At 44.0% G+C, this 26,721-nt stretch overlaps 1 protein-coding gene across 1 annotated transcript in view; it reads right to left on the reverse strand.

Annotated features, from left to right (window-relative positions):
• The window catches only part of COBL (cordon-bleu WH2 repeat protein), a gene marked incomplete at its 5' end in the record, with an annotated part of 282,023 nt that overhangs the window by 149,489 nt on the left and 105,813 nt on the right, over positions 1–26,721 (reverse strand). Inside the window, 2 exon segments of the mRNA XM_010831056.1 lie at positions 18,198–18,295; positions 25,121–25,349. Coding sequence (XP_010829358.1) covers positions 18,198–18,295; positions 25,121–25,349 — 327 coding nt within the window.

A 26,721-nucleotide genomic window follows, 5' to 3' on the forward strand; every position in this document is an offset into this window, starting at 1 on the left:
GGTGAGGGGAGCATCCTTGTTTTGTTCCTGATCTTAGAAGAAAGTTCTCAGTTTTAGCCTTGAGTTTGATGTTATCTGTGGGCATGTCACAGATGGCCTTTTTTATACTGAGGTACATTCCCACTATACCAACTATGTTGAGAGTTTTTCATAAATGGATGCTGAATTTTGTCAAATGCCTTTCTTTGCCTCTGTTAAGATGACTGTATGATTTTTATCCTTCAGATTGTTACTGTGGTACATCACATTAATTGATCTGCTGATGCTGAACCATCCTTGCATCCCTGGAATAATCCCACATGATCATTGTGTATGGTCATTTTAATGGATTGTGGTATTTGGTTTGCTAATGCTTTATTGAGAATTTTTTACATCTACATTAATCAGGGATATTGGTCTATAATTTTCTTTTCTTGTGGTGTCCCTTTCTGAGTTTGGAGTCAGGGTAATGTTAGCCTCATACAATGAGTTTAGAAGTGTTCCTTCCTTTTTGTGCTTTTTGGAACAATTTGAGAAAGAGTGGTATAATTCTCTGAATGTTTGATAGAATTTCCCAGTGAAGCTAGCTGGTCCTGAACTTTTGTTTGTTGGATCCCCTACAGTTTTAAATAGTAGCCTTAGGTCAAACATCTGAGAAGGTGACTGTGTGCAGAACAAATAAGGACCAGTGTGCTATGCCCCAGTCTGGAACAGACCACACCCCTCTATGGGAATGACCACAGCCAGCCTTTCAGACTTTCTTGACCCTTGGCCATCCACATTCAGCTTGGAAATGGCTCTACAGCTTTATTCTGCTCTGGAACAAGGCTCTAGACTCAACCTCTCTCAACTCACCAGACTCATTGGTCCTGCTGAACTTGCAACATCCAGAGTATGATTTCCAAGAATTATCTGACACCAAATAGATACACATATAGTCTAACTTGTAATCTCTAATCATGCACCCTAACTTCTAGTCTCTGTTTCTCAAGAGTAAAGGAAACCCCTCAACACTATTTCTACCTTGCTCCTCAGACGGCAGCTTGGGTGAAGGATGGCATCCTCCTGATGGTGGAGGATGCTGGTCTCAGCAAAGCGCCCGAGAGTGGAGGAACACTCTCCTCACCTCGGGGACCTGCAAGGGGCTACTACTGCTCCCTTGGTAGCAGTGACAAAGGCCAAGAAAAGAAGGGGCTCTGAGGACCTCAGAGGACTGGTACCATACGGTAACATCACTTACAGTCCCATTGGAAAGGGTGCTCTTCCACAGGAGGTTGCAAAGCCTCATTCCGACACTGCTTAATCAAACAATCCACGTCACTGGGACTCATCAGAACCATGCAAATGCAGCTCTGCTCCCACCCACCTCTGCCCCAGGAACAGCCCCCTCCTCCTGGACAAAGACCTTGTCGCAGAACAGGCTGGGCTGGGTGGTCGCATTGGTGTCTGGCAGGCATTTGGAAAGGCGGCCTCGGGCATGGCTGCCAGGTCCCCTGAATCCCCGACCTACACGCGTAGATCAAGGAGAGGAGGGGCAGCAACAAATTTCCCAAAGCTGTCCACAGAAGTGTGGGACATCATTTCTTATTCTGAAATTCTGTCTCCTTTCCCCTTTCCAGTGAGGGATTCAATATTCAAAATCTTAGCCTAGAACTTCAGAGTGCTGGGCAATTGGGATATCAACTTCAGCACCAATAACTTTATTCTTCTATATTTGTGTGTAACCTAACTCTGCTTACATTGTTTGTTTCTAGTAACACAATGAACCAGAAATTGACTTTCAGCAGCTGTAGTTCTGAACGCGATACACATGCACTCAGCAGGCATGTGTGAGGTCCCTCCTCTGGGTTCTGGGCACTGGCCTAGCTGCTAGGGACAGGGTCATGAAAATGTAATTATAATAATGATAAATGGCTCCTGCCTTCAGCGAGCTTAAAATCCTTTCCTCATTTTTTGCTGCAAGTAACTCTAATGTTGCAACAAAACCAGGATATGATGGCTATGAAGATCAGAAGTCAGTCTCTAAAAGCAGCAGCAGAGGTGATTTTTGGCACAGCCGAATCAGCTGAGATGACTCCAAAGAGAGGGTTAGACACCACGTGTTGCTAGAGTCATAAAATGCATTTAGAAAAACAAAGACAGCTCTCCTTGGTGACAAAAAGACTGCACGGTTCATATGTGCCCTCAGCTTCATTTGCACAGATTTCAACCTCCATCCCCATAAATTAATACCTGGAAGCCAGATACCTAAGGTGCAGTGTGTACTGAAGGAGAACCAGTAAACATCTGATTTAATGGAACCTGAATGGAGGAATATCATACCTGCTTGGTAGTATTTAAATTTTATTCCATGAGTTGTTCAGAAACTGTTCCAGGTCCCATTATGGTGGTGTGTATGGAGGAGGGCCTATGTCATCTGTGATGAAGATGCAAACACGCACTCTGCCAGCCTCTACTCAACACAGAGCATTCAACTCACCCCAAGACAGAGATGGAAAGGAAATTCAAAGGAAGGTGAAAATCATATTTTTTTCTGTAAATAACTGAATTTTCAAAGAAACAAACTCCATAACCACTGCATTTATGACTTGCCTTCACTTTTGTTATAAAGCTAGAAAATCATCCAGATAATATAAGATAGAAATCTAACATGCTAAAAGAAACAATATCAAAAACAAATCACTTAGGAAACATCATTAAAAATGTATTCTTATAGTTCAACCAAATACTCTGATCAAGATAGATACTCACAGATACCTATCTATATCTGTGTTGTATGTTTTTCTCAAGCCAAGGAAGCAAAACATTCCTTTCTTACCTTTTAACTTTTCTTGGCTTTTCTGCCTCTCTTTATGTTCAAGCAGCAGTTACTGTCCAAGTTTATCAGATTATCTCAGTTGATGCTAGGTGCCAAGATTCCTGATCGGTGCCTCCTGAAAGCTGGTCTCAGCATCTCCTCCAAAAGGAGGTCCCAGGCTCACTGGGTCACCCAGCAGGAAGCATCACAAGTAAGCGTTAGGCTTTACTGGAGACTGTCCTTCAAGAGTTATACTTATGATGTAATTATAGACTCACAATGTGTCCTCTGGGGCAGCAAACATTCTTCACCAGGTTAATATGGGCATCACTCTGACCATGAGATGAAAAGAAAGCTCTGGTCCTTCTCATCCCAGACTGAGGGTCAGAAGCAGGAAGGCATTTGTTCAGTGTGCTTCCAACCTAGAGTCACTGCAAACTGCCCTGAACATACCTGCGTAGACACACACACACACACACACACACACACACACACACACACGGATAATCGGGAGCACCTGGCCGTGCCTCTGTGGGCAGCACGTCCTCCCATGCCCCCATGGACCATCTCACAGACTGAATCTCCCTGTGCAGACCCTGTCCTCTGTGTGGGTGTCTCTAGGCCAGACTCCACCTCTCCACCCAGGAACCAGGGTCCAGGGCCTTGGTTCTCAGCACAGAGCTTCATCTGGGAGCTCATTAGAAATGCCAAGTCACAGCCCTAGTCCCTGGCCCCCTGAATCAGAACTTTTACAAGACCCCATGATGCCCCATGTCTCTCCTGAACACAGGGTCCCCCAAGTGTCCGGTGGCCCTCTGGTCTCCCATGGCAGTGCCCCGGGGGAATTCTGCCCAGAGAGGGGCTTGGGCAGGGACGGGAGACAGAGGGAGACTGCTGTGTGAAGCAGCTGGCAGTCCGTCCTTGTCTTTTTTATTTTCTTCACATTCACTATTCTTATTCTATGAGTCAAGATTCAGCCTTTGGGAAGATACGGTACATATACACAACATATACTACTCAGTCATAAAGGAGAATGAAATTGTTAGGTAGATAGAATAGGGAAAAGGAGTCCAAAATGGCAGTGGCTAAAAGACAAAGAAGGGAAAAGCCCGCGAAAATAGAACAAAAGAAGGTCCGAGGACCGGAGTGAGGACCTCAGGTAAAACAAACAACACTCCCGGCTGCCCGATTTACATAGGACAGGCCCAGGGAGAGATAAACATATAAAAAGAGGAGCCAAAGCTAGCTCTCTCTCTCTCCCCCGTGTGCTGGGGCACTCTTCTTCTCATGTCTTTGGATCAACGTGCCCTCACGCCTCGAAGATGGATTTTTCTGCTATCTTCTAAATAAAATAGAGCTGTAACACTGAGCTGTAACACTGATTTGTGTAACAGCTATAACATGGTGCATTCGAGACCTGAGAGCTATAACACGGTCTATCCAAGACACGCCGAGGGGGCTTTAATGCCCATCACTCCAAATCTTTGTTGTGATGAGACAAAGAACCGAGGAACATACACTCGAGTGACAAAATCATGCCATTTGCAGCAGTGTGGATGCAACTAGAGGCTACTCCTGACTGAAGTGACACAGAGAAGGACAAATACCATATCAGTTATATGTGGAACTTAAAATGTTACACAAACGAACTTATCTACAAAACAGATTCCCAGACACAGAAAACAGACTTGTGGTTGCCCAGGGAAAAAGGGTGGTGGAGGGACGAATCGGGAGATTGGGATGAGCAGATGCAAGCTATTATACACAGTATGGATGAGCAACGAGCTCCTACTGTATAGCACAGGGAGCTGTATTCAATATCCTGGGATAAACCATAATGGAAAAGAGTATACTTAATATGTAGGTATAACTGAGTCACATAGGCTTCCCTTGTGGCTCAGATGGTAAAGAGTCCGCTCTCAATGCAGGGGATCCGGGTTTGATCCCTGGGTCAGGAAGATTCCCTGGAGGAGGGCATGACAACCCACTCCTGTATTTTTGCCTGGAGAATCCCATGGACAGAGAAACCTGGTGGGCTACAGTCCATGGGGTCGCACAGTCAGACACGACTAAGTGACTAACACACATGACTGAATCACTGCTATACAGCGGAAATTAACATAACATTGTAAATTAACTGTATTTCAGTAAAATTTTAAAAGGATTCAGACTCTAGAAAGCAAATCATTACATACATTGCTAACATTGCTAATACATACATATTGTGCACTGTTTATGAACATATAATCATTGACTGCATTTTATTAATATATAAAAGCTTCAAAAGGGCTGTTACCCTCTAGGGAGGAAGGGGGCTCTGTTCTAAAGGGAGTTTCATCTACATCCAAAACAGTGAGGCCAGAAAGGAATCTGGAAGTGGGGCGCCCGGGAGGAGTGAGGTGGTGGGGTTTGGGACGTCCTCTGAAGGCAGCAGGTGGGGATCCGAGCTGGACTGCAGACAGAGTAAGGAGAACAGAGGAAGTAAAGGGGCCCCAAGCTTCGGGGTTCAGCCACCGTGACAACGCAGCGGCCTTTCCCAACACAGGGAAGGGCTTGGAGGGACCAGGGTCTGCTTCTCTCTGCTGTCTGGTCTCAGAAGTGACTCGAATCCCTCCCACTCCACCAACTCCTGTGAAGACAGCCGTGGTTCTGCAGTTTTGTGCTTGTCCACCCAGGAGCAGCAGAGGCTCACAAAAGAAATGCAGAAATTAGGGGGAAAGCAGATACACATATTTTAAGGGAAATAAGGAAAATCAGAATTTTGAAAGGAACTTTTTTTACTTCTCATTCCTACAGACATTAAATCCTCAGCCAAAGGGTAGAAATCCATGTTTCTTCTTCCCACTATGAGAACTAAGTACTGGCCTGAGGCCCTTCAATCAACCTTTCAGGCTCCAGTTGGAGGATATTTTCCCCATTCTAAGAATCCAGTACTTTGAAAAAAAAATTCCTTGAGGCTTTAAAAACAGAACCTTCCTCTGACAGTTTCCAGATTTGCACTGGAGAGCATGCAACATAAAAACTTTAAAAACTACTTTGAATGGGCAAATAGGTATGCAAAGCAGCTTTGGATCATTTTTCTAAATTACATTTTTGGATCTGTGTCCTTCCCACTGTTTGAGAGAAGCTTCCTATCCAAGACACTGGATTAGAAATGAAAGCCTAAGTGGCTACAACGACTGTGATTTGTTGCTGACGGCACTACCCTTTGGAGAAACCACGCGGTAACATATGTTGTCTTGAAAGCCATAAAACTCTCACTCTCTGATTCCCTAATACCTTCGCAAGTCCCTTTTAGAATGAAAATCCCCCAAATGAAAATGGGCTTTTGAGCCGGAGAGGACCCTCTCATTTCTTATAGTTCCCGAGGGAAAAAAGGAACAAGGAGCCGAGCCGTCGCCCAGCCCGGTGAGTGTCAGCTACGGATGCCCCCCTGTGCCTGGTGTGTGTTCAGCCTCACTTAACCCTCTCAGGAGCCCTGAGGTGGAGGTGACAAACCGCTGTGCACACGGGGGAGGTGAGCCTGAAGGTCGCGGAACTGTGTGTGCCAAAGTCAGAATCCAGAAGCGAAAGCCAGGAATTTCCCTCTTCCTGGACGATCACACCACCTTTAAAAAATTGAGACCATTGTTGTACTAGAGCAAACTGTAAATGATGCTAGAGCAGGAAAAGTGAAAAAGCACAACTCTGTCTCTCAGAGCTGCCTGTAGGCACCAGGGGCTCAAGCGAGTACGTGAAGTGACACGCGCCAAGTTGGGCTCTCAGTCTTTCACATGACTCCCCTCTGCTTTGAAAACTTTTTCATATGCTGATTATTTATAATTCTGAACACAGAACACTTTCGAAACACGCTACACTGTTAAATCTCTCTTCAAAATGAATTTACAACAAAAATTAGTGCTACATCCCAAACGAGGCTTATCACTCAGGATGTATTTTTCTCCTCTTGATTTTATGAATGCTCGATAAAACAGCAACTTTCAGCTGGGAGTTTCAGCAGGACTCACTATACCTGTACAAATACTGCCCTCCTGTGGCAGATCTGACTCCACACACACTTCGGGGAGCCAGCTCTTAACACAACTTGGGATGGGATTTTTATCAGGCCTGGGCAAGCTGGGGAGACATACAGGATATTGGAAAAGTATGGGATTCTCGGCACTACATTACGGAATTTGCTTTACAGCTAAGTTTTTAATAAGTTTTCCTGAAAGTTTCACATTACTGAAGGGCACCTTTTCAACTTCTGGGCTAAGGGCAGGACTGTAATATGGCAGCCACCTCCATTCAGGCCAACAGTGACATTTCAACCTGGACCGAGAGCTCATTCAGGCTTTGGATGGAGAATCACTTCGGAACACAGTGAGGGTCTCCAAGGGACCCTGAGGATGGTGGAGGATTTCTGTAACTGCCCAAACAGGGGAAACGGCCCCAGAGGAATTTTTTTTTTTTAATTGAAGCAATGCTTTTTAAAAGAAAGTGAAAGTGAAAGTGAAGTCGCTCAGTCGTGTCCCACTCTTTTCGACCCGTGGACTGTAGCCTACCAGGCTCCTCCCTCCATGGGATTCTCCAGGCAAGAGTACTGGAGTGGGTTGCCATTTCCTTCTCCAGGGGATCTTCCCGACCCAGGGAATGAACCTGGGTCTCCTGCATTCCAGGCAGACGCTTTAACCTCTGAGCCACCAGGTCATTCCCCAAAAGATTTTATAACTTAATGGTATCTGGTATGGCTCAAGCTGACACATTATTTTTTCTTCTGAACTTTTTATTTTATATTGGGTTACACCTGATTAACAGTGTCATGACAGTTTCAGGTGAACAGTAAAGGGACTTACCACACATACACGTATCCACTCTCCCCCAGACTCCTCTCTCATGCAGGCTGCCACATAACACTGAGTAGAGTTTCTTGTTCTATACAGTAGGTCCTTGTTGGTTACCCATTTTAAATATAGCAGTGTGTACATGTCCTTCCCAAACTCCCTAACTATCCCTCCCCGCAGCAACCGTAAGTTCATTTTATAAGTCTGTGAGTCTCTTTCTGTTTTGTAAGTAAATTCATTTGTATCATTTTAGACTCATCAAATTTACAGCATTTAAATGAAGGCCCACAGGGTTGCAAAGAGTCAGACATGACTGAGCGACTGAACTGAACTGAGGGGCTCATACATGGCCATCACTGAAGTTCATTTTGCAATCTGCCCAAAGTCACAGAGTTAAAACCAAAACCAGGATTGGAACTCAGGTCCCTGTCCTCCCACACCAGAGCGTTATGCGCCACCTTAGCAGACGCTGCAACGCTGCTGCATGTGTGGCATTTCTGTGCACTGAACTACAAGTAGGGCCGAGTGCCTTGTTCCATCAACATGCAGAGTTCATCCCGCTATATGTGCCTTAGGAAAAGAGCAGAGGATGCAGACAGAGACCCCGGGGCCATTCCTACCTCGACACTAGTCACATGCAGTGGACACCGGCCACGTCCCCACCGTGTGTCTCGGGGGCTAGATCTGTGGGGTTCCACAGAGGCACAGAGAAGGCCAGTTTCCCTGAAAACATCAAATCCAGGAAAACTGCTTGAAATTATTTGTGAGCTGGTTATACCCACTCTGATTCAAGGATCCTTGATTAAGAAAATGAAGATAGATCTTGGAATACAGTAACTATTAGTTTACATGAAATTAATCTTTCTAGGAAAGACCTGATTACTTTGGCCATTCACATATGTTAGGATACTTTTTAAAATGCAGATCTAATCTCTTCCAGCTCTTCGGGTTACAGATATAAGAAACCAGTTGCATATTCTCAAGGAAAAATGAACAATTAACATCTGGAAGTTTTCTAATAAAGCTCCCATCGAGTTTACTCACAATTTCAAAATGCTTCCTTAAAGGTATTAGTCGAGCTGTATACTTGCTAACCCTTACAAGGATGCTGCAGGCTGGATGGTGTTATGCCCATCACACAGATGGGTAAACAGAGGCAGAGAGGCCCCTCTGCTGCCAAGAAATGAAAGGTCAGCTCCACACCCTGAGGGTTCTGCCTGTGCTCAGCTAGGAGTCAAGAGCTTGGGGGAAATTTCTAAAAATGGGAGCTTCACCAACATGCTTGATTGAGAATGTAATCTCAAACACAGACAAGATATCACAGACATAAAAATACAAATATGAACACACAACATATTGATAAACATAAACAGACATCAACAGATTTGATCAGCCACTAGGCTTCTGGAAGCTGGAAATTTTTGCCTCTGGATAAGGAAGGCTGCTCTTATTTTATAGTGATGTGGGGAGGATGAACGGAGATCGTAGAAGTAAGTGCAGGCCTGGCAGGCAGGCGGGTGGTGGCAGCTGTGAGTATCATCCTCTTTGACCAGCATCATTTTAGTAAGTGCTGTCTTGCCCTAGGGCTTCAAACCCAGTAAACTCTTATTTCCAGGCCAATAATTAATCTGCCACATTACAGAAATTCAGTTGTTGACTTTGATTTCTAGTAAAAAGTCACCTGTAATTTTAAAAATGAAAAAAAAAAAAACCCATCCTAGAGACCATCCATATATGTATAAAACACTCTTCCCACTTCCCTTAAACTACTCTGTGTAACCACCTCAACCTGCAACACAATAATGTTGAGTCTTCACAGCTAAGAATGTGGCCCATCTTTCTATTTGCACAACTCTACTTTTGTGTGTGTGGGCTTCCTGGGTGGTGCTAGTGGTAAAGAACCTGCTGTTAACACAGGAGATGTGGGTTCGATCCTTGGGCTGATCCTCTGGAGGAGGGCATGGCAACTCACTCCAGTATTCTTGCCTGGAGAATCCCATGGACAGAGGAGCCTGGCAGGCTATAGTCCGTGGGGCTGCAAAGAGTCGGACATGACTGAAGCGACTTAGCATGCATACACTCTTGTGTGTATTTGTAGGATTTTATGATTTTCCTCATAAATGCTTTGGATATTTCCAATGAACTTTTTGCCTAGGTCTGTTTACCTATCTATCAATCTATTTATCACTGTATCTATCTATCGGGTCTTCCCTAGTGGCTTAGATGGTAAAGAATCTGCTGCAATGCGGGAGCCCCAAGTTTGATCCCTGGGTCTGGAAGATCCCCTGGAGGAGGAAATGGCTACCCACTCCAGCATTCTTGCCTGGAGAATTCCATGGACAGAGGAGACTGGGTGGGCTATAGTCTAAGGGGGGGCGGTCACAAAGAGTCAGACACAACTGAGCAACTAACACATCGATCTATCTCCCTACCTATGTCATGCATGTGTTCTTGTGCTGCATTAGTCAGAAAAAAAAACTGCATACAAATTAACAATGTCTACTACAAATTTATGCTATTGATACCATCCATTGCTGTAGAAAAAGTAATACTTGGCATGTAATAATGACCAAAGAGGTACAAGTGGTCCAGCCCTTCAGGATAGTTCAATAGGTCTCCTACAGAAACAAGGTAGTTTGCAGAGTGCATGAAACATTAGATGACATTTTCCAACAATCTGGGGCCAAAACTGAAACTGATGAAAGTCTTACATTCTAATGAAGCCGTGGATGTTTTAAACCATTCTCAGTGAATTTAAAGGCTTCCCATGTGGCTTAGTAGTAAAGAACCTCCTGCAGTGCAGATGTGGGTTTGATATCTGGGCCTGGAAGATGCCCTGGAGAAGGAAATGGCAACCCACTCCAGTATTTCTGCCTGGGAAATCCCATGTGTCCATGGGAGCCTGGTATGCAACAGACTATGGGGTTGCAGAAAGTTGAACATGGCTTAGCAAGTAAAGAGCAGCAGTGGATTTAAGTCTGTTTTATAGCAAAGTAGCAGCATTGGTGGTGTGGTTGCGGCAGGGAAAGCCTTGCTCAAGATTAGACAGTCGAAGAAGAGCTCTTCTTAAAGGTCATTACATAACTGCATTCAGGCTGATTTGGGGTCAGATGAGAATAATGGTTACAGGCATTTTTATGGATGAGCGGCGGCCACTCTGGGTTCGAGCCCAGGCTGTGTTCCCACCATGAGTTAAATCCTTCTTCTTACTGGAAACCAGTAAGATTTGGTTGTCAGGAAAGTTGAGAGCTGATTTTCACAGCCTTAAAATATAGGGTTTAAAGGGGAAACAGCTTCAAGCCCTGGATATCAAACTCCTATGTTTTAAAGAGATGTGTGAGAAATTGAGAACATGCAGATGCCTTTAGATAACTGTCATGAGGATTAACACATTTACTTAAATTAAAAATATGACTTTTTTTAATCCAAAGTAAATGTGACTTGGATTTTCAGTTGGACAATAAGGGCCCATTTCACTAATTAGTTAATGTGGCAGATGGTCTCAATAAATTACATGGACAAAATCTATATAGCTAAGATCCTGACAAAAATAGACAAAGTTTGGGATGAGATGTTTTTAAATGACTAAAAAGTGCTGTTTTGGCAAAAGTGAGTAACAACTGACAATATCAATTTCCTCAAAACTTACTGATGATATAGATTTAGAAAGTGCTTGTGGCATCTATGACCACAGTCTCAATTCTTTTCTTTTTTGGTAGATGAATATTAACTAATCTTTGGCCAACCAATATATACATGTATCAAATCATTATGCTGTGCACCTAAAACTAATATAATGTTATAGGTCAATCTTGTCTCAGGTTTTAAAAAGTCACTTTTGCTATTCCTTAGCCCAGGTCAACACGTTAGTAAAATCAGTAGCTACTACACATGTAATTCTAACCTCAGGCTTCTGAAAAAATATAACACAAATGAGAACCAGAGTATGATGTCAAATTGGTCATTTTGACTTACTTAAATTTTCTAAAAATAATTTATACAATTTCAGTAACCATATCATACTGAATTATAATACTCCTTTACATGTATATAATACTTTATAATTAAAATTTTCCATATATGCTATTTAATTTATACATATATGTTCCTTTAGGAGGGATACCTTCAAACATTATATTTTAAAAAAAGAAAGTGCCTCTGAGAAATGAGTGTAATTATTATTTGAGAAATCTTGATAAAGTATTTTTTTTCTTATATCTCCCATGAGTCAATAACTCTAGTATTACTGAGTAACAAATCCCCTGACAGATCAAATGGCTTCTAAATCTTGGTTACTGACTAATTCAAAAGAGAACCTAGTCAGGCACAGACAAAAGATCAATCAAAATAATAGTTTATGATAGATCACTATGGGATTGGGCTTCCCAGGTGTCGCTGGTGGTAAAGACCCTCCTGCTAATGCAGGAGACATATGAGACACCAGTTAGATCATAGGATTGTGAAGAATTGGACAAAACTGAAGTGAGTCAGCACGCATCCACACCCTATGGGATTAACCAGAAGGACTTCAAAGAATTGAAGGACTGTTATAACAGGAAAGTTTTCCATCCTCTAATAATTATTTAGTATTTATTATTTATTTTATCAGAGAAGGCAATGGCACCCCACTCCAGTACTCTTGCCTGTTTTTTATATATTTTATAGTATTATAAATAAATACTAATATTTATTGGTATTATATTTAGTAAAATATTTCCTCAGGATTTGAATCAATAAAAATGGAAAGAGTCACAGGATTAATCTGAAGCTATTCTGCTTTTATCTATAAGTTATGCTCATTAATGGATATGAGAAATAAACTTAAAAATTACCTTTCATCTTATTAAAAGATATCTTTTTAAGAAAGATTTACTTTTCATGCTTAACAATTATGTATCAGCAATTATACTTATATCGTTTTTATGTATTTGCAAATGTAATAAGAACTCAATATAGAATATTTTCCTACTCACAGTTTTATGATCACATAAAATTTAAAAATCTAATTTAAACAGACATTTTATATCACATTTCACTTCAAGTCTTTAGAAAATACTTTTAAGAATAAAATATATATTGGATAGAATATAATTTTACATGGGGACTGGCAGGGAAGTATTAAGAAAAAGAATAATAATGCAAAATGTTTTCTTGTTATAGAAGAATTTATCTATGTGATTGTATCAAACTTTATTAGACACATTTAAAATGTCAATATTTATAGTATGCTATGAATTTTTTTCTCTTTCAAGCATTTAAAATTATGAAGAAGCTTTCTACATGCCAGTTTTGAAATGTGAGGTCACCAATGGTTTTTTAAAAATTCCTTCAATGTATACTTGCAGAATTTAGGAAATAGGGCTCTGTGGCTCCTATCATCCATCAGCTGGCTCCTATCAACCATCAGCTGGTCCTAAAGAATGAGAGGAAGTGGTTCTAGACGGTGCGACTCAGTTATTTCAACAGAGGATCCATCCCACCACGCTGTTTGGGGCAGGAGAAATGGAAACTAACACATGTGGAGACTAACACGTTCCTCATTTTCCGAATGTACCAATGGGCAACTAAAAGCAGCTACGTGAAGCTTTATGCATCTTTCTAGATTAAAAAAATCCAAGAAACAAAAACCAACCAGGCCACTTTCTAATTTTGCCGCCCGGAAGGCAGTGCGAAGCTGCCAGAAGCCCCCTGGGTGTGAGTGCTCACATCTGAAGCCCTCCCCAGTGTGGGCACAGAGGCGTCCTCCCAGCTGCCCACCCCAGGCTGCCCGAGCTGCTCGCCTGGAACATAAGCAGGCCCCAGGTCAGCTCCAGGTGCGAGCAGGAGCACACGCCACAGCCACTCTTAGCAGCTATTCAAGCCAAACACACCAGCCTGGCCATTCCATGAGGCAGCAACATCTGCATAATCAACTCTAATCCAAGGCCATGACCCTCAGCTAAGAACCTGAAGGTTCTAAAATAGCCCCTGATGAGTGCTCACAGATCTGAAAACAACAGTTTTTAAATTCATGACTCTTGAGTATAGATTTTTTTTTTGTGTTTCCCCCCAAAACAGCTCTTTTGCTTAGAAAATTATGCAACATGAACAGATCTGAGATGATGATGCTGTTCAGTTGCTAAGTTGTGTCCGACTCTTTGAGATCCCGTGGACTACAGCATGCCAGGCTTCCCTGTCCTTCACTATCTCTTGGAGTTTGCTCAAACTCAAATCCATTGAGAGTCCGTGATGCCATCCAACCACCTCATCTTCTGGTGACCCCTTCTTTTGCCTTTCATCTTTCCCAGTATCAGGGTCTTTTCCATTGAGTCGGCTCTTTGCATCAGGTGGCCAAAGGACTGGAGCTTCAGGAGCAGTCCTTTCAATGAATATTCGAGGCAATTAAGTAGGTTTTGAGAATCTCTATGTTTTAAATTCAGTTTACCACTGCAGTGCTCATTGGGTATACACGAAACTCACCAAATATCCCATTCTCTACCCATAAAAGGCGAACAATAATTACACGTAACTTCATTGTGTAAAAGAGTTTCCCTTGATCTGGATGGTCGGGGACCTCCAGCCAGAGAATCACCAGGGAACACTGGAAAATACAGCTTCCGGGCCCCACCTACCCTCCCAAATGAGGATCTCTGGGGGCATGACCCAAGAATCCAGTTGTTACACTAGATCTTAAGGTGATTCTGAACTGAACTGAAGGTGATTCTACGGTATCTTTCAGAACCACTGGGTTAGGAGAATAAATAATGCAAAAATGATACAAAAAAGTATCACATCAAAAACATTAAAATACCAAAGTTTTAAAGCAAGGATAGATATCTGCCCTTATTGAATTTAGCCAAAATGATATCCTTTTAAATACATTCTCTATAAGAGGTTTATACACACAGATGCATATTGTTTTCCTTTAAGCAGATAAGGGAAGACTCACTTGAGCTTTAAATGTCACCATTTTTCCCATTCTGTTCTCAGACATTAGTAGACTATCTGCCATCACAGGATTTTAGAAACCATTTAAAAATGATTTACTCAAAACCTTCCTGTTCTTAATGTAGAAAAATTGAGACTCAGGCTTGTCAGACATGTGCAACGTGTGGGCGATGAGAGCTAGGCTCTGGAAAAATAGGTGAGTCTGAACTTGGGCAGCTTTTAACACCAGGATTCACTGAAAGTGTGTAGCTCAGGATCCTTTACCTGTAAAATGGGGTTGATAACTACCTCTTTCACCAGGTTTATAGCAGATTAAAGGAAGCTACTTTTAGCACAGCAGCTCAAACAATAGAAGCAGAGAGAAACAAGGAAGGAATAAGCTAATGCCCAAAACAACAAATAACCTAGGAAGGTTACAATTGAACAAGAGAAGTTGAGCACAAAACAGAATAAAATAAATGAAAAAGATGAAGTGCATGAGAAAGGAAAACAGTTCTAGTTAGTCCAAGACTGAAGAAACACGGAGTACGACAGAGACAAAACCCCTGGGACCCACAGACCAGGCTTCCTTGTTATCTGGGACACTTTTGCAGAGAATCCTGCCAATCCATCAGGGCAAGACTGTCTGGATGTTTTAGGCTCTTATTCTGCTTAAAGGCATTTCTAGATTTCTTTTCATTGGCTTTGCTGGCAGTTTCATCTATCAAAAGTAGCAAGACACAGCAGAAGGACTCCAGAGAGAATTGTGAGGATCACGCAGGACAGCCCTGCCTGCAGTCCCAGCAAACTGACCTCGGAGCGTCAGGAGCCATGTGCTCAGCCACCAAAAAGAACAAAATCTGCAGCAATGTGGATGGATGCAGAGGTTATCACACCACGTGAAGTACGCCAGACGGAGAAAGACAAATACCATATGATATCACTTTGTGGAATCTAAAATACGATACAAATCAACTTATCTATGAAACAGAAACAGATTCACAGACACCCTATATTCAGTATCCTGTGATAAACCACGATGGAAAAGAATATGAAAAAATATATACGTGTGTAGCTGAATCACTTTCTTGTACAGCAGACATTAGCACAACATTGTAAACTAACTATGCTTAAAAAAATTTTTTTAAAAGATGTCAGGTATAGGAAACCCAACCTTTATAGAGTGAAGGGAAATTCACACGGGAAACTGAATTTGTAATTTCAAGTAATTCTGGCAGAAAAGGAAAGGATAGGGGAGGGGGGAAGAGGAGGGGACAGGGGTGGGCTAGGGGGCTCAAAGATCTTAAGTAGAGACACACATGAAGCACAGATTTTCAAAGGACACGTGGGGTAAACACATATAGTCAGTAACGACAGGGAACCACAAAACCACAATCAAAGCATCAGAGGATCAAGAGCAAAGAGCTAAGTGAAGTAGCTCAGAAAGAGAAATATTGAAATAAGTTGCTCAGTCGTGTCCGATTCTTCGTGACCCCATGGACTGTAGCCCACCAGGCTCCTCCATCCATGGAATTTTCTAGGCAAGAGTACTGGAGTGGGTTGCCATTTCCTTCTCCAGGGGATCTTCCCAACCCAGGGATCGAACCCGGGTCTTCCGCATTGCAGGGAGACGCTTTACCGTCTGAGCCACCAGGGAATCGCTATATTGTGCATTAACACATATATATGGAATCTAGAAAAAGGGTACAGATGAACCTGTTTGCTGGGCAGGAACCGAGATGCAGAAATGGAGAATGGATGTGTGGACACAGAGTGGGAAGGAGGAGCTGGGACACAGAGAGCATAGCGCTGCCACACACACACTCCCAGGCTTCTCTGGTGGCTCAGCAGCAGACCCACCGCCAAGCAGAAGTGGGTGCGCTTAGGCACTCAGTCGTGTCCCACTTTTTGCCAAACAGATGTAGGTTCAATTCCTGGGCAGGGGAGATCCCCTAGAGGAGATGGCACCCCACTCCAGTATTCTTGACGGGAAAATCACAAGGATAGAGAAGCCTGGTGGGCTACAGTCCAGGGGCTCACAAGAGTCAGACGTGGCTTAGCAACTAAACAACGTGCAAGATAGCTAGCTAGCGGGAAGCTGCTATATAGCACAGGGAGCTCAGCTCGGTGCTCTGTGATTACCCACAAAGCTAAGCTAAGTTACAGTGCTCAGCTAAGTTACCCATTTAGGAGTGCATGGGAGGGAGGGATATATGTATAGCAGCTTCACTTCTGTTGCACAGCAGAAACTAACACAACGTTGTAAAATCCCAGCCTGCCAATGCAGGAAATGTAAGAGACTTGGGTTCGATCCCTGGGTCCAGAAGATCCCCTGGAGGAGGGCATGGCAACCCATTCCAGTATTCTTGCCTGGAGAATCCCATGGACAGAGGAGCCTGGTGGGCTGTGATCCACAGGGTTGCAAAGAGTCAGACATGACTGAAATGACCTAGCAGGCATGCACACATGTAAAACAATACACTCCAATGCTTTTTAAAATCAATGAGCCAGGATTTGGGAGAAACGCCTGAGTTCTCTCTGGCCACAGGCTTCCACCCAATCTGCTCACTAAGCTCTCACCGGTGAACCAAAGCAGACCCAGGATCTAACCCTGGGACTCTGAGCAAGTTTCTTTATTTCTTTGTGCCCCAGCATCCCCACTGGGACCTGGGGTAATGGTTATATTGGCCCCACGGGCTCTGGAAAGTCAAGATACATGGAGGAACAGACACAGAGGTCCACATGATAGGAAGAGAAGGCTCTGGACCAACCTGCGTTCACCCTCCTCACGCCTCCTCTAATGCTCTGCAGATGGTGGATGCTTCCAAACCCAGCTGGTGGGTTAAATGCTAATGTTCCACACAACAGTTCTTTTTCTCATGCCATCTACTAGTGAAAAAATACTTGACACAGCAAAATAAACCTTTAAAACCCAACATAATAGGGTTATAAGCACTTCCTTTCTTTGTAGCTAGAAGGCATATATGACTTGAGAATTTCCAAGATGATTTTTAAGTGTCTTCATTTTTTGTTCTCTGAATTATGACTTCCCTGGTGGTTCAGATGGTAAAGAATTAGCCTGCAATGTGGGAGATCCAGGTTCAATCCATGGGTCGGGAAGATCCCCTGGAGAAGGGGAACATGAACGTGAAGTCGCTCAGTCGTGTCCGACTCTTTGCAACACCATGGACTGTAGCCTACCAGGCTCCTCTGTCCATGGAATTTTCCAGGCAATAGTACTGCAGTGGATTGACATTTCCTTCTCCAAGGGATCTTCCCAACCCAGGGATCGAACCCAGGTCTCCCACATCGTAGACAGACGCTTTACCGTCTGAGCCACCAGGGATCTTTGTGTAAATGTAACCTGTACCACACATTCAGCCATCCATCCATCCGTCCAGAGGATGTTTACTTAGCTTCAGCCTCCTGTCAGGACTACGTAGGTACCAGCAGAGAAGGCTCATGGCTTCATGTTCTGTCGGTAAATAGAACACCATCACCCAAGACCACTTAGGAATCAAGTGTAGGGTATGGGCAGGCATTTCAGGGCACACTGACACGATATGGTCCCTTTTCCCTGAAGGGATTAATATGCTTACATATATTAAGAAAAATTCCAAGACAGGCAGAGGACAAACTACTCAAACAACTCTGTACAGAACACAGAATCATATGTGTATGTAATCAATTACCTTACTATTGCTTCTTTTATTAACTTTGAAAAATCCCAGAAATTTTTTCTTCTCTTTGTCTGTCTCATCGTTGCTGAGTGAAGATTTTCTAAAGGTTTCTGAAAAAAATAGAAGTACTAAGTTATTTTCTGCATATGAAACAAGAGATTAAACACTTTAAAAATCTCAACAAATGCTTCTTTGTTTTACTCTACTCTTAGACTTTTATTTCATTCTTATAAGAGAATAAAACCATTAACTATTTCTTTCAAAGCATTTTGAGCCACCTAAAAACCTCCAGCTGGGTTTAAGAAATTACTAAATGTTTTTACAATCTTTGGTATTAAAAAAAAAAAAAAACAAAGAAATCCCAACGTTCTAGGGCAGTACTGTGCAACAGAAAAATAAAGGGATGATATAGGTAATTTTAGATTCTCTAGTAGATGCATCAAAAAAGAACCAGATGAAATTAATTTCTATATGTTTTAGTTAACCCAATAGATCTAAAATATTATCACTCCGTCACATAATCCATATAAAAGTATTAATGAGGTTTTGGTATGAAGCCTTCAAAATGCAGTGCGCGTGGCACAGCGTGTCTTGACTTGGACTGGCCGCAAGTCACGTGCCTGCTGACCACACCTGGCTGTGACCATCAGACTGGACAGCACAGCTCTCGTGACTGAGACATCTGTGCAAAACACCTGCTTTACGAATTATGAGAGTGGTGGTCAAGGATGAAGCTATATAAACTACATCAACAGCTCCCCTGCTTGGAGGGCCCACTGGTTTCCAGAACTTGGAGGGACCACGCTGGCTTACCCGGGGACCACGCTGGCTTACCCGGGGACACCTGAGACAGCCACATAGGCCCCCGTATGACCCATGTCCCTGGATTTTCCTTCCTGTACATCAACCAGGATGTTTTCCATTTTCATTTCAGGCTCTAGGGGCCCATTTTTCTTCTACTGTGTTCTTTTATTCTTGACTTCTAAATGCTCCATCTTCTCCTTTTCCTGGAGTTTTCTTCATTGGGATTTGTCAAGCTAGAATGGGGATGCTCAGGTTCTAGGCGAGGACACCAGAGCCCAGGCAGGGAGCTGAGGATGGAGGCACGAGCTGTGGTCTCCAGGATGGGGCGGGACCACCTGCAGCAGCGTCCCTGGGGGCCTCGGGCCACAGGAGACACCTACATTGGAGACTCTGGAGTGGGGCCCAGCACCCTGCACTCAAAAAGCACCCTCACCCTGGGTGCATAAATTGTGGCGACCGCACTTGACAGCTACGGGAGCAGCAGGTAAGGGCGCTGTGGTGTGGGCGTGCTCTGGCCTCAGTACACTCATCTGCAGGTAAGGGTGCTGTGGTGTGGGCGTGCTCTGGCCTCAGTATACTCATCTGCAGACTGAGCCTGGCACACTCAGTGCCACCACGGCCTCTATGACCATTATCCACTGATCTGTTGACACTTTGAAGGCCACTCCAGCCCTTGTCATCAACTCATCTGTTCTTCTCTTCCAAGACACAGATACGGCCAGAGGAGAAGACATTTAGATGATGCAGGAGAATGGAAAAATGAATTACTCCACACCACTGCCAAGTGCCGAGGGACAGGCCACCAGTCCATTGGCGGCATGGGGACTGGACTTCACAAACTCTGCCACCAAAATACCAACCCGAACCAGGTAGACATCAATGAACTGCTCATCTGCTAACCTAGAATTCCATATTCCAACTAAAGAAGGCCGACTTGGAAGTCAGTGCCCCTGTAACATGCATTAACACAATACCATCTTCACAACGAAGCAAAAACCAAGCCCCTGGGTCCCTTCAATCCGTCAGTAGCAAAGGCTCCCATTTTAATCACAAGGGTCAGGCCTCTCAGCTGCATGCAGGTGGCTCCAGCCCGGCCCATCAGCAGCCTCACACCACACGACAACCAAACCAGCAAGGAGACCGGCTTCAGCGGTGAGCATGCATCTCCCCAATACGCATGTGCACATGGGGTTCATGGTTAATTGCATCAAACCCTTTGTTAGGCACAGAGCCTATAGTAAAATATTCTGTACTACAGAGTAAAACTGTATGTGAACAAACAACAGTATGCACCAGAATGTGTGTGTTTTATTTTTTAATTGAAGGATACTTGCTTTACAGAATTGTAAATTGCTCTACAGAATTGACAGAAACCAACTAGTTTCTATCAAAGATCAACATGAATCAGTCAAAGGTTTACCCACGTCCCCTCCCACGTGAACTTCCCTCCCACCTCCCTCCCAAGCCCACCCATCTGGGTTGTTTCTAGAACCGACTGCTCTGTGACCGGATGTGCAAAGTGCAGGATATGACACTGCCTGAGAGTTGAGGGAGCAAGAACACATCACAGGCACATGGGCTGTTACGCCAACCTCACCACCATAGACCGGGTCAAAATCGAGCCTCTCATTTCTCCCCCTGGACAGGGCAGCAGCTGGTCTCCAGCGTTAGGACGGAGGCTCTGGCTGCTTTAGCACAGCGCTGCCCCTCCGGGCCCAAGAGACTGCAGCCCCCAGCTGTCCAGCTCTGAGCTGAGGCCCAGGCAGACTGTCTAATCCGTGCCTCTGGACTGATGGGGCCTCCGGTGGGGTGTGCGACTGGCAGGCACTGGGGGAAGGATGATATGGAGAACAGAGCGGGAGCACCTGGCTCCCCTGACAGTGTTCCCACCAGCCAAAGCTCCACGTGGTACCCAGTCAGGCCTGGAGAAAATACTCATTTACAAGCCTGAACCCATCGCTCTAAATGTATAACAATTTGAGTGTGGAATTTATTTTATTTTGACGTATTCTCATTGACTAAGACTTAAATATGAATATAAGTAGGGGGAGGACATACTTCATCCTCAAAGCACATAATGTTTGGAAACATCAGAATGACTTAGACGGTGATACAGGTGAGCTGAGGGATGCAAAGGGATGGAGCATGCAGCAGGGACCCCTGAGGACTGGCTCATCTGAAACATCCACTCTTCCAGGTGTGGAAACAGAACAGCCATCAGCAAGGGGAACCAGGTCTGTGCTGCATGAAAACATGTTTGTAAGCGCCCATCCTCATCACAGGACCGCTGGGTACAGGGTCAAAAAAGAACAGTCGTGATAGCTCTGATGCAGCTTTTCCACGCTTGCAGCTAGATGGTATACCAACATCAAATCACTCAGAACTGATAAAGCCTTCATATATATGGGCTTTCTGTTCAAAACAACTATCTATTCATGGTGCTGCTTTTTTTTTTTAAATTGGACTATAGTTGATTTACAATATTGTGTTAGTTTCAAGTGTAAAGCAAAATGATTTAGTTATACAAATACATATGTATGTATAGGCACTTCCCTGGTGGCTCAGATGGTAAAGAGTCTGTCTACAATGTGGAAGACCTGGGTTCGATCCCTGGGTTGAGAAGATCCCCTGGAGAAGGAAATGGCAATCCATTCCAGTACTCTTGCCTGGAAAATTCCATGGACAGAGGAGCCTGGTAGGCTACAGTCCATGGGGTCGCAAAGAGTCGGACACGACTAAGCGACTTCAGAGAGAAACATGTATATATACACACTCTTTTCAGATTGTTTTCCATTATAGGTTATTATAAATATTGAGTATACTTCCCTGTGCTATCCAGTATGTCCTTGCTGTTATTTTATATACAGCAGTGTGTATATGTTAACCCTAAACTCCTAATTTATCCCTCCCTCACTTTCCTCTTTGGTAACTGTAAGTTTATTTTCTATGTTTGTGAGGCTATTTGGGCTTTGTAAATAAGCTCATTTTTATCATTTTTTTTTCACGTATAAGCGACATCATATGTTTTTCTTTATCTCCCTCACTTCACTGAGTAAGACAATCTCCAAGTTCATCCATGTTGCTGCAAATGGCATTATTTCATTCTTGTTATGGCTGAGTAATATTCCATTGTTACCATACCTTCTTTATCCACTCAAAGGCTAATGAACCTCGGGGTTGTTTCCACGTCTTGGCTACTGTAAATAGTGCTCCTATAAACCCTGGGATGCAAGCATCTTTTTGAATTAAGAGTTTTGTCTTTCCCAGATATAGTTCCAGGAGTGGGACTGTAGGATCATATGGCAATGTTTTTAGTTCTTCAAGGAACCTACAGACTGTTCTCCATAGTGACTGCACCAATTTATTGGGTTGGCCAAAAAGTTCATTTCAATTTTTCCATAAGATGTTATAGAAAAAAACCCAAATGACTTTTTGGCCAATCCAATACATTCCCTCCAACAGTGCAGGAGGGCAGGAGGGCTCCTTTCTCTCCACATCTTCTCCAGCATTTATTATTTATTTACTTATTATTTGTAGACTTTTAACCTATGGCCATTCTGATCAGTTTTGATTTGCATCTCTCTCATAATTACTGCTGCGGAGCATCTTGTCACGTGCCCATTGGCCATCCATATGTCTTCTTTGGAGGGACACCTATGGTGTTTCTTAAGAGAGAGTCCCTCTATTCGTAGCAGTAATCTGCAGGGTATGATGGAGGAGGTAACGGATGAGGAATACGAGGTGTGGCTGAGGCCACAGCACTGTCACTGACACTCGGACTGTGGTTCCAGACCAAAGCTGCGGGACTTTTTGCATTATATTTTTTTTTTACAGAAGTGAAGTCTACTGTTAAACACTTTAACAAACGTGGACAGAAATTTCTGTAAAATATGAACACTCATAATTTTAATGAGCCTCTTAGAGTATGTGTGTGTATAGTCCAAAAGGTTTATATAAATCTCAATACATGTGTGTACATACATATCTATGTACATATGTTCCTGCATATGTATATATGTATTATTAAATATAATACATATCTATTTATAATAAATATAATATATAAAGTATATACAATTTATAAGAAATGAATGGAAAATCTGGACTAATCATGTCCATATTTGTCTACGACAGAAAAGGTCAGATTTCACAATCCACACCGCCCCAGTTTCTGCAGTGGGCAGGATGGACCCTGAAGGCAGGCAAGAACAGGTAAGAAGAGTACAGTGCCTCTCGTGCATGGACCGCTTCTGCTCTGCACACAAATTCTGTGTTCATAAAGTGCCCGTTTTCTACAATGACATCCTTCTTTTCTCACCAATCAGAACCACACAGCAAATCCTCACGCAGGGGACATTGCTCTCTTAGCCAACCAGGGAGTCAAGAAACCAAGTCACAGCCCCAGTTCAGTCTGGCCAGACGCCCCCAGAGTGCCACCCTGCCTCCCCTCAAGTCACTCCATGCATCATTGTCCTAGCCCAGAGCCATGCAAGGTGCAGCCTGGCAGGGCAGCACTGGGCTGACGGTACCTCGGCAGCTCAGAGAAGGCTCCGATTTCGTTTTGGTCAGAAGAACTGGAAAAGGCAGGCAACAGAGAGTGAAGGCAGGCTTCTCAACCCACAGCAGCACTTGACAAGGCCTGCAGCTATCCGTGCCCCAAAGGAAAAGGCCAAATGCAAAGCAGGCCTTTTCAGGCAGGCCCACATCACTGACCTTGATCCCCTAGAATCCTGCCACTGTCTGGCTGTTAAACACCATCCTGGAAGCAGGTGGCAGCAAAGCCTCTGTTTTCTCCAGTTGCCACCACTAGGATTTCCAGGGCAGAGCAGGCCTTGCCTGGGACACATCTCCTGCCTGCGGCCTTCACCCTTCCCCAGGCAGCTGCTGGCTGGGAGGTGGTGAAACCCCAGAGGAGCAAAGGAAAGGGCTCCTCATGGAGAGGAATGTTCTCTTCTCTACTCAGATACCTGACTGCCAGGAGGATGGGAGGGAAGCATATGGCAGGGATGTTAATCAAATATTTCACAGCCCACAGGATACACTATGGTGCAGACGAACGAGATGTTGGCCCCAGGAGCAGCACACCCCCAAAGCCAGGTGATGCTCCTTTATTTTCTGGGAAGGCTGCCAGGGTCGTAGGGCGAGGGTCCCTGGGAGGGTGCCCAAGGCAGAGAAGAGGGAGATTTGGGACCGGGGCAGCTATTTCTCCTGGTACAGCAGTGTGTCCTGTCCCACGTGGGTATCGGAAGAGGGAGCTTGGGACTTGGGGGAGTTTCCCCTCTTGCTGCCTCACACACGTTCCCAGAAGACCACAGTCTCACTGGGCCCACTCCTTAATGCAGAGATTGGTTTTATATGCTTTTCCCAGGTATTACGTTCTACATCTCCCAAGATGGGCTTCCCTGATGGCTCAGATGGTAAAGAACCTGCTTACAATATAGGAGATCTGGGTTTGATCCCTGGGTTGGGAGGATCCACTAGAGAAGGGAACGGCTACCCACTCCAATATTTTTGCCTGGAAAATTCCATGGACAGAGGAGCCTGAAGGGCTACAGTCCATGGGGTTGCAGAGTTGGACACGCCTGAAGTGACTGAGTGAGTGAGTGAGAAGGAATTTTGCGACTGGTCTCGACCACGAGCTATGTTTGAGACCTGGGAGTACTTAATGACAACTGAAAAGGAAGTCCAGGAGAAGGTGGTTCACCTCCTGTGGTTTCTGAGAAGTTCTTTCAGAGCAAAATCCCTAGTGTTCTCATTTTTCCCCTTTACATATTTCATGGAAGCTCACAGGAGACAAGCGGTAATGGGTATGCTCACTACTGGAGGAAATGGAGAAGGAAGAATACTGGAGAAGCTACTCCAGAAGCCACTCCTGGAGAATCCCATGGACAGAGGAGCCTTCTGAGCCACAGGCCATAGCGTCGCAAAGAGTCGGACACGACCAAAGCGACTGAGCACGCACTACTTGGGGGAAGAGGTATAATTACAATCTGTGTATTTTACTTCCCACCCACTCCCGCTCTGGTTTGGACACAATTGGAGATGCCTGCAAACGTGCGTCCCCATCGCTCTGCATGAGGGCACACAGGCAGAGTCAGTGGCACCGCATCAAAGCCCCAAGGTGGCCTCACCTCTCTTATTGTCCCAGGCATACAACTCCTTTATCCCCAGCTCGTTCAGGGACTTGGAAAGCTCCAGCTCCTCACCAGCCACATTGTCCCTGAGGAGCACCACGTGCTCTGGGCTGACCTCACACTTGGCGCAGATGACCGGGAGGATGCTCTGCAGGGGCACCTCGGGGCTCACACGCACCACCGCCTTCTGCGTGCGCAGGTAATTCACCACTAGGCGCACCGTTTTCTGGAAAACACAGCAGGCAGAATTCCATAAGCACATCTTCCCACAGCTCTGTTTACACTACAATGGAGCAGGGCAATATGTCCTTTGGACCAAGTTCTTCCAAAAGTCACTGGTTGTGGGGGGAAACAGCAGATTGAATAGGGAACGGTAAATGTCTAGAACAATAAATTGACCTTCCCGTCTCTTTTCTAATGAACAAACTGTTAGTGAGAGGGGGAAGTGGTCAGCAGTGAGGACCCCAATTTGGAATCTAACACATACGTTGTCTTTCAAGGATTCTAAACAGACCTGAGCACAAGGCACTAATATATTCTCTAGAGGGAAATACTTTGGATCTATGGTGAACAATCCAAGATAAGGAAAGAAACATCACAAAACATCAAATTTTTGTTAAAGAAGCTAAAATGCCCAGATAAATATATTCATATCTAGTATCATGTTGATACATGAATTAATATTCGTATATAGAGAGTACACACATACATTTAAGCTAGACAAATATATAGGCTCAGATGGTAAAGAATCTGCCTACAATGCAGGAGACCTGGGTTTGACCCCTGGGTTGGGAAGATCCTCTGGAGAAAGGAATACCTACCCACTCTAGTATTCTTGCCTAGAGAATTCCACGGACAGAGAAACCTGGAGTGTTACAGTCTATGGGGTTGCAATATCAAGTTTTCATTTAAGAAGCTAAAATACTCACATAAATATATTCATATATATTATAATGTTAATATATAAATCAATTTTCATAAATATGCACTGTACACATATATTTAAGCTAGAAAAATAGAGACATGTAAATATAATAGGCATATAATAATATTGATAGATATTATAATCAGAAAGAAAAAAATCAATTTGATTAAAGCTGATCATAAACGTCTACAGATCGAGTGGCCCATCGAAAGCTGTAGTAGGCTGAGGTTCATGCAGTCAGCTTCTGTTTGGTCTTTACTGGTCACCACATTGTTCTAAGATCCTGAGGAGTACCGACTGAATGACATAGGTCACACACTCCCTTCCAATCTGAGGCCAGGGTTTAACGAATTTTAGAAGGAAAGATGGAACCATGAATCTTTTCCATGCTTCTCAACTTGAACTCCTATATAACCCCTGGCTCACCTGCCCCTGGAATTTGCAGCTAGGGTTCAGGAAGGTAAGAAAAGCCACAGAATATAAAAGGAATTTCCTTGGACATTGATTTTAATTGAAGAATTAGGGGAAACTCAGAAGATGCGTGTGTGTGCGTACCTGCTCAATTGTGTCCAACTCTGCAACCCCATGGACTGTAGCCCACCAGGCTCCTCTGTCAGTGGAATTTTCCAGGCAAGAACACTGGAGCGGGTTGCCATTTCCTTCTCTGGGGGAT

This window comes from Bison bison, unplaced genomic scaffold (genome assembly GCF_000754665.1).
Source record: "Bison bison bison isolate TAMUID 2011002044 unplaced genomic scaffold, Bison_UMD1.0 scf7180017864522, whole genome shotgun sequence".
NCBI classification, from domain to species: domain Eukaryota; kingdom Metazoa; phylum Chordata; class Mammalia; order Artiodactyla; family Bovidae; genus Bison; species Bison bison.